Source organism: Culex pipiens, chromosome 1 (assembly GCF_016801865.2).
Source record: "Culex pipiens pallens isolate TS chromosome 1, TS_CPP_V2, whole genome shotgun sequence".
Taxonomy (NCBI): domain Eukaryota; kingdom Metazoa; phylum Arthropoda; class Insecta; order Diptera; family Culicidae; genus Culex; species Culex pipiens.
Window position 1 is genome coordinate 77,680,476 of NC_068937.1, and position 10,572 is coordinate 77,691,047.

Sequence of the window (10,572 nt, forward strand, 5' to 3'; positions counted from 1 at the left end):
GGAATGAAAATGACCTTTTTGCTAGTCCGGAGCCATTCTGTGGAGTGTCGGAATGCGCTTTGAAAATGGAAAATGGAACAGAATTGAATTGCCTCGCTTTCCAAGTTGTTTAACACCCCTAGCAAACAGAAAACGTCGCAAATATTTGGTCTGAATAAACGTTCACTGAACATATACATAGGATTGATTACAGGACATTGCCCATCACGGTATCACTTGCAAAACTAACGCGAAGTCAAACTAATATCTTTAGGCTCTGTGATCGTGAAGTGGAAACTTCAAAGCACCTACTTTGTGAGTATGGTGCACTAATTTCAAAAAGAATTAAATTTTTCAATAAAGGGATTTTAACTCCCTCAATACTCGCATCCTCAGTCAGTGGCGGTCACTCATCACCCTGAAAATATGCGACAGTAATTAGGGGTACACTACAATAGATCAACTAAATGGTCGCAGTAGTCTTAAATCCCGCAAATAGATGCTTTTTCGGCTTTCATTTCATTTCATCTCCCCTGGAAAAGATGGGCTTTTGTCGATCTATATGAAAGGAAACATTCACAAAAGCAAAGGAAACATACAACCTCGTGTACTTATTATATTGTGTTTTTTATTCGTCTGTTAGTATCAAAAATCCTAATTCTACATTACATTTCGTAAAAATTAGTCTTTTGAATTTCCGATTTTAATAGGTTTTTGTCAGTTTCACTGATCTTCAGAATCGATTACATTCCAGCCATTTGCTTTTGAGTTTTTTGCATTTTGGGGATCCTACAGCATTCAAAAATATATTATGGTAACATGCAAATGAAACGAAACAAAACAATTTTGATACGGATAAATGACAAAAATAATGACGAGTTTAATACTGCTGGTTACCGGTTGCAATGAATAAAAATTTATTTTCCACGTCTTTTTTAATCCGATCTGAACTAACCACAAAATGCACATATGACTTCAATTGAATTGATAATCACCTGGTTGAAAAGTCTTTTGAATTGTTTTAATGTAAAAAAGAAAAGAAATCTTGGAGCTATTTTTTTATCTTTTAACAATAAAGCATTGAGAGATAGCGTCGCCATACATGCATAAATATTTTAAAAATTATTTGATAGTTTTTTTTTCGTCACAAGTAGGATTAAGTCCCTCAGAGGACATACATTAAGTTGTATTACTACGCAGTAAGATGAAATGATCTCGTTTATCCATTTGGGAATACATTTTATGCCTTCTTTTCCTCTTCAATAGTTTCTTTGGTTGGCAGAGGATTTTTCTCATGTGTTTCGGTATGTTTTAGTTTGGAAGTATCGAATGTTTCGATGCACGAAATCAAATTTTGTTGTCCTTTCTCTTGTTGGATAGCTAAAAACAAAAACAAAAATCAGGCAAGTGCTGTGGCAGCAATAAATGTGAATTCCTACCTTCCTTGTCCGGCAGTGGATTCTTTTCGCACGTTTCTGCATGCTTTAGTTTAGAAGCGTCAAAGCCTTCAATTCCAGCAAAAAGACTCTTTTGAGTCTTTTCAGTTTGAACGTCTGCATTGATGGATTTTGGAGTATTACTTTACTGACTCTAGTCAATTTATTATTTTTATTTTTAACTCACCTTCAGCAGTTGGAAGAACAATTTTTTCCTGTGTATCGGCCTTGGACAGGTTTTCAGTGTTGAAGCTCTCGAGCTGCGTTTTCAAATCCGCTCCGACTTTCTTGTAGTCCTTCAGGGCAGTAGCGGTTGCGGTCTCCATTGTATGCTGGTTCTAGTGCTGGTGCTCTGTAGGAATTTAAGCATTGGTCAAAATGATTAAGTAGACAATATAGACATAATAATGAAGCTTTGCATTGATGGTGTCCACGTGGTTCATACAGTATGTAAAAAAAGTATTTACACCCCGTGGTCACTATGAGCATGAGCATGAGCCAGGGATGGTATTTTCTCGTTTCCTCGCCGATGGCGAGGGCTTTTAGATATCGTCCCTCGCTCAAATCATCAAATTTTCGGCGTTCTCCCAAAACTGCATCAAGAGAGCGAAGCGAAAACGACGCCGATGAAATAGCGAGTAACGAACAAACCGATGCGTAAGACGGAAAAAAATCTCTCACACGGCCAGTCCCCTCGCTCAAAAAAAAAGAAATTAGAAAGAGCAATCGTGAAATTATCTCGCATGTAAGCCCTGTAGAAATTAGTTCATTTGTGTGCGTGAGCTCCAGTGTACGTATACAGCAATTTCGTGTGCGTGTCTCTCCGGTCGGAACGATAGTTCCATCGGAGCCAGCGATACGGTATTTCTAGATTAAATTTTCAAAACAACCTATCCCTCATGGGTTTCCTATGCAGATAGGGCCTTTTGAAAATTTAATCGAGATTTCTCGTCGATTCGTTGGGCTTTCAATATTCGCGATAGCAAGCCGACCATCACTCGGCTGCGAAAGAGAAGAGAAATTTTAAGAGACGAGGAACGCACCGAAATATGCATCAATGATAGTGCGATGGTGATGGTTTACCTACCCTGGTGTTCAAAGTACCTCAAAAAGAACTTTTCATAAAATTTTGAAAAGTTAGTTAGCTATAGTTAGGAAAATGTTGATGAAAGTCATTATTTAAAACTTCTCAAAGTGTCATGATTTTGTAAATAATCAAGTTTGTAAATAATAAATAATATGTGATTTAAATATAATTTAAAAAAATCTACAAATTTATAGGCAATTTCAGTTGAACAAATTTCATGTAAAATGTGAAAACTTGTGATTCGTGCTTCGAATTCAGTATAAAATGCAATATAAATCGATCATTTTATAAACTAAACTAGTTTTAACAAATTTCAGTAAAAATTCCGACTTTTTAACTATTTTATTTAAAATTTATATGTATTTTGTTAAAAAGCTTATAAACATTGATTTTTTTTCTTAAAAACTATGTTAGCTACTTCAGCATTGGTACATTTAACGTCCAAATAAAGTTTGAACATCTTAATTATGATTTTAACAAGAAAAACTATGACTATCAAAGTCACCCCGGAATTTAAACTAAGAATTTTCAACGTAACTATTTTTCTAAACACTATTGAAAAAACTTGTTTTACGAAATAGTGCATGGACTTTGTGTGGCCTATCCCAGTACATGTTTTAAAAATAATAATCTTGAGAAAACCCTTACCTATTGGAAAATATTCCAAAAACAATTTGAAATCCTATCAAAGTCACCCCAGTTTACGGTACTTAGTCATTCTGAAGATCATACCGAGCAGTTTGGATGCATTAGAAGTCATGTAAGCCACATGATCCTTAAATGAAAGTTCTGCGTCAAGCAGGTCGGACAACTCAACATCAACATTCGCCGGCGAACACTTCGCTCGTTTGCTTTTCTGACCCTACCCTTAGCTCGCACCAATTACGCCTTCAATGAACCATTCTCCAGCATGTGCAGAGTCTTCAATCGGTGCTACTCGTCCTTCGATTTTAATTTGTCTCGTCCTGTTCAAAAACTTAAATTCTTGACGTTTCTCCGAGAAGAAAATCCCCCACCCCTTAACCCCCTAGTTTAGGTTTACACTTGTAGCTTATTTATTTATTTATATTGTATGTAATTTTCGATAGCCCAACAAGTTAGTTGAAGTAATTATGTAAAAAGCCTTTTTGTCATTTGGACTGTAAATCTGTTGACAATAAAAAAGAGGTTTTGTGCCTATTTGAGAAGGACCCATCGGTTGGCGATTCACTCAAACGGGCTTTTCCTTCCAAACAAAACAAATTAGTTATAACTTTATAATCTGGATAACTTTTCAAATAAGTGCCAGTTTTTTTTAAAAATGTTTCGGTTATAACAGTAACATGCACGTTATGAACTCGTAAAAAGTTAAAAAAAAAACATTTTCTCTCGCTTTTAAAGAGCGAGCATTAAAATTCATAATATTGATGGAATTACTTAGATCCATGATTAAACTTCAGAGAAAGAACAACATCATTCGCAAATTTTAATCCAATCTGGATAGCTTCCATCATGGATGTAGCATTACTCATTGTTTGAATCAAACCAAACAGTGAGTTTTGCAAAAACGTCATTTTTTTCAAACGTAACATCGCCGAGATCAGAAGATCCCAAAGCGTTGCCAACCGAAAAAATTTCAGATTGAATTGAGGTAGGTACCTGGCCAATTTCAGGAAGAATGGCATAGGATTTGAAATTTTTGGATGTACCTGAAACAGCTGCGGCATAGGAAATACCGTTGCCTATTTCAACGATAGAAGTATTTTGTCTAGCTCTCTCATTAGAGGGAGATAGCAAAAACGTTTGATTTAAAGTTGCACGTACAACCTGACTTTAAGAAAATTTCGGTTTTGATTTCGGCTCGAGAATCCAAACCCTTTTTTTATGGGGCAATCCCAGAAATTTGATTTGTGATTTCCACCACAATTTGCACATTTAAATTGGGTGACTTCTTTCACGGACAATTGTCCTTGTCGTGAGAAGAATCCCCGCAAACCATGCATTTTGGAAACATGGCGCAATGATCAGTACCGTGACCGAATGCCTGGCAACGCCGGCACTGGTTCAGATTCTGGCCATTACCGCCAAAAAATCAAGCCATCCACATTAGCGACCCCCGGATCTTTTGTGGTTTCTATTGCAAGTTTCTGCTCGAACCTAGGAGTCCGAAGGCTTGAATGGAGAGAGCACCCAAACCTCTTTCTACTCCAAGGAACCTTCCACCCCAGTGTTTGAACTGACGACCTTTGGATTGCGAGTCCAACCGTCGCCAGCGATTCGACCGGCTTGGTTTGGTGTGTTGTTTGTACTTATGGCATGGAGACGACTCCTACACCTGGAATGACTTAACGGCCTAACAACCAAGGCTGGGACCGACATTTTACTTCCTCATCCGATGGAAGGTTGGAGCAGATGGGAATCGAACCCAGAATCATCCGCTTACAAAGCGGACAGCGTAACCATTCGGCCACGCACTTCCACTTACCGCCATGTTTCTTAAAATGCTCCCACTTTACCCGTACATGGAACAAAAACTGAACTTTGTCCAAAAATTGTTTCAAATTGTTGATTTCATTTCTGTTGAAATTAATCAGATAAAATTGTGAAGTCAAACCAAAGCGAGAAATATTCCCGTTTGATTTTTTCTTCATTGGTATTACTTGGGATGGGGCAAAGCCAAGCAACAAAAAGTTCGTTTTTGATCTCATCCACCGACAAGTCGTTGGAGAGACCTTTCAGGACCGCCTTGAATGGACGAGCATTCTTGGTCTCATACGTGTAAAAATTGTGTTTGTAGTTTTTCAAATATCCAACAAATGTTTGGTGATCTTGTAAAGATTCCGTCAACAAGCGACATTCTCCTCTTGACCAAGCTGGTACGAAACCTTCAAATTGCAAGTTTCCTTGCAATTCTTCAGTTTCGTTCGAAAGCTGGCCAAATCGGAGACGGAAGTCACTACAATTGGCGGAGCCTTTACTCGTTTCTCGACGGCTGAAGGCTCAGTACGAGAAGAAGGATCCTTGTCAACAGTTTCGGATAAAACACCGACAGGATTGACCTCACTTTCAGAATCAGAATCAGACCTCGGATGGGGCTGTTTTCTTTTTCTGTTTCCGTTAGCCGATTTAGCATTCAAACGCTTCACCGACGTAACGACCAAATCTTCAGAAGATTTGCGTTTACCTTTGTTTTGACGCATTTTGCAAGCAAAGTTCTCTTGAAAAGATTACTTTGTTAGTAAAATACAACAAAATTTCAGGTGGGGTTAGTCTTGAAAAGACTGTTTAGAATTTTGGAAAATAACTCAGGTACTGTGAGTTTTGTTTGAAATAACTCTGAGCTTAGGTAGTAAAAAAAAATACCAAAAATATTTTCATATGTGGGTTTTATAAAACACCTAGATGTTTGGGTATTAAAAGATCGGAAATGGTATGCCCTTTCCGATGCCACTTAGGTTGACTTGTGAATCGTGGACCGGTTCGGATGCTGGCGTGTTTTCCGACGACGTAAATTCTGGGTTGGTGCGAAATTCCAACGAAAAATCTAATCTATCGATACAAAGACCCCCAAAACGGTGTTATACCCACTCCAAAATGTTTATTTAGCAATTCTATTCTAATATATGGTTTTATCCCTTATCCCCGAATCCCATATCCCCGAAAATCATTTCCCCGAAAGTGCCACTTCCCCGAAAATCATTTTCCCGAAAATTCCATATCCCCGAATGTCATTTACCTGAATGGCCATTTTACCGAACTGTCGTTTTCCCGAATTTACATATACCCGAATGGTTACTTCACCGAAAAATCATTTTTTCTAGATATAAACTAAATTGTTATTTAGGGATTTTTTTTATAAAAGTATGACGTTAATATTAAATTCTCCTACGTGTTTTTTTAAGATTAAGGCTGATACGCAGATGGGAAGGCACGCAAAACTCCATACAAAAAAACGCCCAAGAAACGGTCAAGGAAAGGGTCACGAAAAGATTTTTCTTAAGCGGTACGCAGCTGAAAAGTAACAGAAACGGAAAGATTGCGTTTGACGTTTCTTCGCGCGGTGCTTGTTTGTAATATGTTTTGATGAAAAAATCAAAGAATTGTAATTTTTCTTTTTGAATGCGACTGATAATTACAAACGTTTTAATAATGTTGTATTGGAGATAATAATATTTAAAATTCCCGCCGAATCTTAAAAAAGCAGAATATTGAAACTAATAGGACAGATTTAGTTTTTCGGTCGAAATGGAGTAAAAAAAAGAAGTTGTATTTATAGATGTCGGCCATCGTGTCACCAACAATTTATTGCTAGTACCAACCAGCTACCTCTGGATTATGAGTCCCCTGCACTGTCCGATTTATCCACACTCGCGGGACCAAATGAAGTAAATCAGAGTGAAATTAAACTTGACAATAATCATACAAATATCTATGTTCTTACTGAAAATACAATAAAAATCTGAAATTTTGAAATCCAACCAAACAATAAATTCAAAAATGTGAAAAAACAAACATTTCAAAAATTTCAAATAACATTTTTTTTAAATAATAAAGAAAATTTCAACAAAAATCTGAAATTTGGAAAATCAAAATTAAAAAAATGCAGAATTGAATAATAATTTTAATTTTTAACGTTTTTATAAATTCCATAGATCAAAAATGTTAAAATTCGAATCGAATGTACAAGTCGAAATTCCAAAAGTTTTAAAAATCGGAAATATAGAAATTCGTTAATACAAATTTACGAAAACCTCGAAATTATAACAATCAAAAACTCTATTTCTTCCAAAATTAAAAAATCTAGAATGAAAATTTAAGAATAAAGAAATTAAAAAAAAATAAGAAATTTAAAAAAAATTAGGAATTTCAGAATTAAAAAATTTAAAAATTTAGAAATTTAAGAATTTAAGAATTTAAGAATTTAAGAATTTAAGAATTTAAGAATTTAAGAATTTAAGAATTTAAGAATTCAAGAATTTAAGAATTTAAGAATTTAAGAATTTAAGAATTTAAGAATTTAAGAATTTAAGAATTTAAGAATTTAAGAATTTAAGAATTTAAGAATTTAAGAATTTAAGAATTTAAGAATTTAAGAATTTAAGAATTTAAGAATTTAAGAATTTAAGAATTTAAGAATTTAAGAATTTAAGAATTTAAGAATTTAAGAATTTAAGAATTTAAGAATTTAAGAATTTAAGAATTTAAGAATTTAAGAATTTAAGAATTTAAGAATTTAAGAATTTAAGAATTTAAGAATTTAAGAATTTAAGAATTTAAGAATTTAAGAATTTAAGAATTTAAGAATTTAAGAATTTAAGAATTTAAGAATTTAAGAATTTAAGAATTTAAGAATTTAAGAATTTAAGAATTTAAGAATTTAAGAATTTAAGAATTTAAGAATTTAAGAATTTAAGAATTTAAGAATTTAAGAATTTAAGAATTTAAGAATTTAAGAATTTAAGAATTTAAGAATTTAAGAATTTAAGAATTTAAGAATTTAAGAATTTAAGAATTTAAGAATTTAAGAATTTAAGAATTTAAGAATTTAAGAATTTAAGAATTTAAGAATTTAAGAATTTAAGAATTTAAGAATTTAAGAATTTAAGAATTTAAGAATTTAAGAATTTAAGAATTTAAGAATTTAAGAATTTAAGAATTTAAGAATTTAAGAATTTAAGAATTTAAGAATTTAAGAATTTAAGAATTTAAGAATTTAAGAATTTAAGAATTTAAGAATTTAAGAATTTAAGAATTTAAGAATTTAAGAATTTAAGAATTTAAGAATTTAAGAATTTAAGAATTTAAGAATTTAAGAATTTAAGAATTTAAGAATTTAAGAATTTAAGAGTTTAGGAGTTTAGGAGTTTAGGAGTTTAGGAGTTTAGGAGTTTAAGAATTTAAGAATTTAAGAATTTAAAAATTTAAGAATTTAAGAATTCCAGAAATTTTTTTTAAACATTTGTACCAGCCTTATTTTATAATTTCCAAATTTCCTAACTTCCTAATTTCCTAGTTTCCGAATATCCTAATTTCCTTATTTCCTAATTTCCTTACTTCCAAATTTCCTGATTTCTTACCTTCCTAAACTCCTAATTTCCTAGTTTCCTAATTTCCTAACTTCCTAATTTCCTGATTTCCTAATTTCCTAACTTCTTAATTTCCCAATTTCCTAGTTTCCTGATATCCTAATTTCCCAATTTCCTAACTTCCACACTTCCTAATATTCTAATTTCCTAACCTAATTTCAGATTCCCAAAAAAGTGTCCACGTGGTTTATGGATGGTCCCATTTCATAATTTCCTAGCTTCCTAATTTCCTAACATATTAATTTCATAATTTCTTAACTTCCTAACTTCCTAAACTCCTAGTTTCCTAGTTTCCCAATTTCCTAATTTCCTAGCTTCCTAATTTTCTAACATATTATTTTCATAATTTCACGATTTTCTAATTTCTGAATTTCTCATTTTCCTTATTTCATAATTTCCTAGCTTCCTAATTTTCTAACATATTAGTTTCATAATTTCTTAACTTCCTAACTTCCTAAACTCCTAATTTCCTAACTTCCTAATTTCCTAGTTTCCTGATATCCTAATTTTCCAATTTCCTAACTTCCTCACTTCCTAATATCCTAATTTAATTTCCTAGTTTCCTAATTTTAAAAAATTCCTTATTTCCTTATTTCCAAATTTCCTAATTTCCTAACTTATAAATTTCCCAATTTCCTCATTTCCTAATTTCCTAACTTCCTAACATCCTAATTTCCTTACATATTAATTTTCTAATTTCTTAATTTCCTTGTTTCATTATTTCATAGTTTCTTAATTTTCTTATTTTCTTTATTTTACTAATATCATAATATCCAAATTTCCTAATTCCCTTGTTTCCTAATTTCCTAATTTTTTAATTTCCTTATTTCATAAGTACATAGTTTTTTTAATTTCCTTATTTCATAATTACATATATTTTTAAATTTCAGTTTTCTTGTTTTAGAATTTCTAAATTTGCTTTTATTTATTGATTTCTTAATTTTGTTTATAATTGTTGTTAAAAGTTTTTGAATAAACATTTTTAATCTATTTAATTCTAAGTTTTGAATATTTTTAATCTTTTTATTTTTTCCTCGAAAGAACCTCAAGCGCGCACACCGTCAATCGCGCTCATACCAAACTGTCAACTTTTCTTGGGGGGGTCACGAAAAGAACACGCAACATTTCTTGACCGCGTTCCTTCCGATCAGCATACCGTACTTTAAAAAAAAACAAATAACCGTAGAAGGCCATTCATAAACCACGCGGACACTTCAAGAGAGTGGGGTATTGAGATCATCCACGTTTAATAAAAAAAATGATTTTTTTTGTAGCGGCAATTTTCAGCAAAGGACAATTTTCCAAAACGGTATCTACGTGGTAAGGATTTAACAGCAACGATAGCTTTATGCGACGACTCGATGCGCAGGATTCAGTTTGTTCTAGATTTTGTTTAACTGAACTGATTCGTCTTTATCATATCAAGCCTACTCCGGTGGAATCGCTGGCGGCGGTTGGACTCGCAATCCAAAGGTCGTCAGTTCAAACACTGGGGTGGAAGGTTCCTTGGAGTAGAAATATGTTTGGGTGCTCTCTCCATTCAAGCCTTCGGACTACTAGGTTCGAGCAGAAACTTGCAATAGAGACCACAAAAGATCCGGGGGTCGTTAATGTGGATGGTTCAGGCCCTAGTTCAGGCCCGTGATACTGACGTAGCTTGCTGAAGCCGCCACCAAATGTTTGGTGGCGCTGTTTCGGGATTAACATTTCAGAGGGTCACAAATCAAAATATGATAAATCTTATTTATTTATTTTAAAAAAATCCTGTAGCTGCTCAGAACGATTCTTTTCATTAAAATAAACCAAAAATGCCGCCAACAGCAATATATGTTTAGCATCAGGTCTCAGGCAAAGCTTCCCATCAGGTGTATTTTTAAAATCCTCTGAAATGTCTTCCGCAAATTCTAATTTGGCCCATGAACTTACAGATCATCATAATTTTAATTTTAATCTACAATATGAGGCGGCCAACATGTGAGCTCAACCATGTTGTTGGGAAACCTTA

The 10,572-nt window shown here is 33.3% G+C and overlaps 1 protein-coding gene across 1 annotated transcript in view; it reads right to left on the reverse strand.

The window, feature by feature from the left end:
• Positions 1-587: 587 nt before the first annotated feature.
• Positions 588-10,572, reverse strand: part of LOC120431856 (thymosin beta) — a 35,813-nt gene continuing 25,828 nt past the window's right edge. The window contains exons 2-4 of the mRNA XM_052706815.1: positions 1,603-1,767; positions 1,419-1,532; positions 588-1,359 (exon numbers count right to left, since the gene is read on the reverse strand). Of these exons, the coding sequence (XP_052562775.1) occupies positions 1,220-1,359; positions 1,419-1,532; positions 1,603-1,741 (393 nt within the window). The 5' untranslated portion in view covers positions 1,742-1,767 and the 3' untranslated portion in view covers positions 588-1,219. The remainder of the gene's footprint in view (positions 1,360-1,418; positions 1,533-1,602; positions 1,768-10,572) is intronic.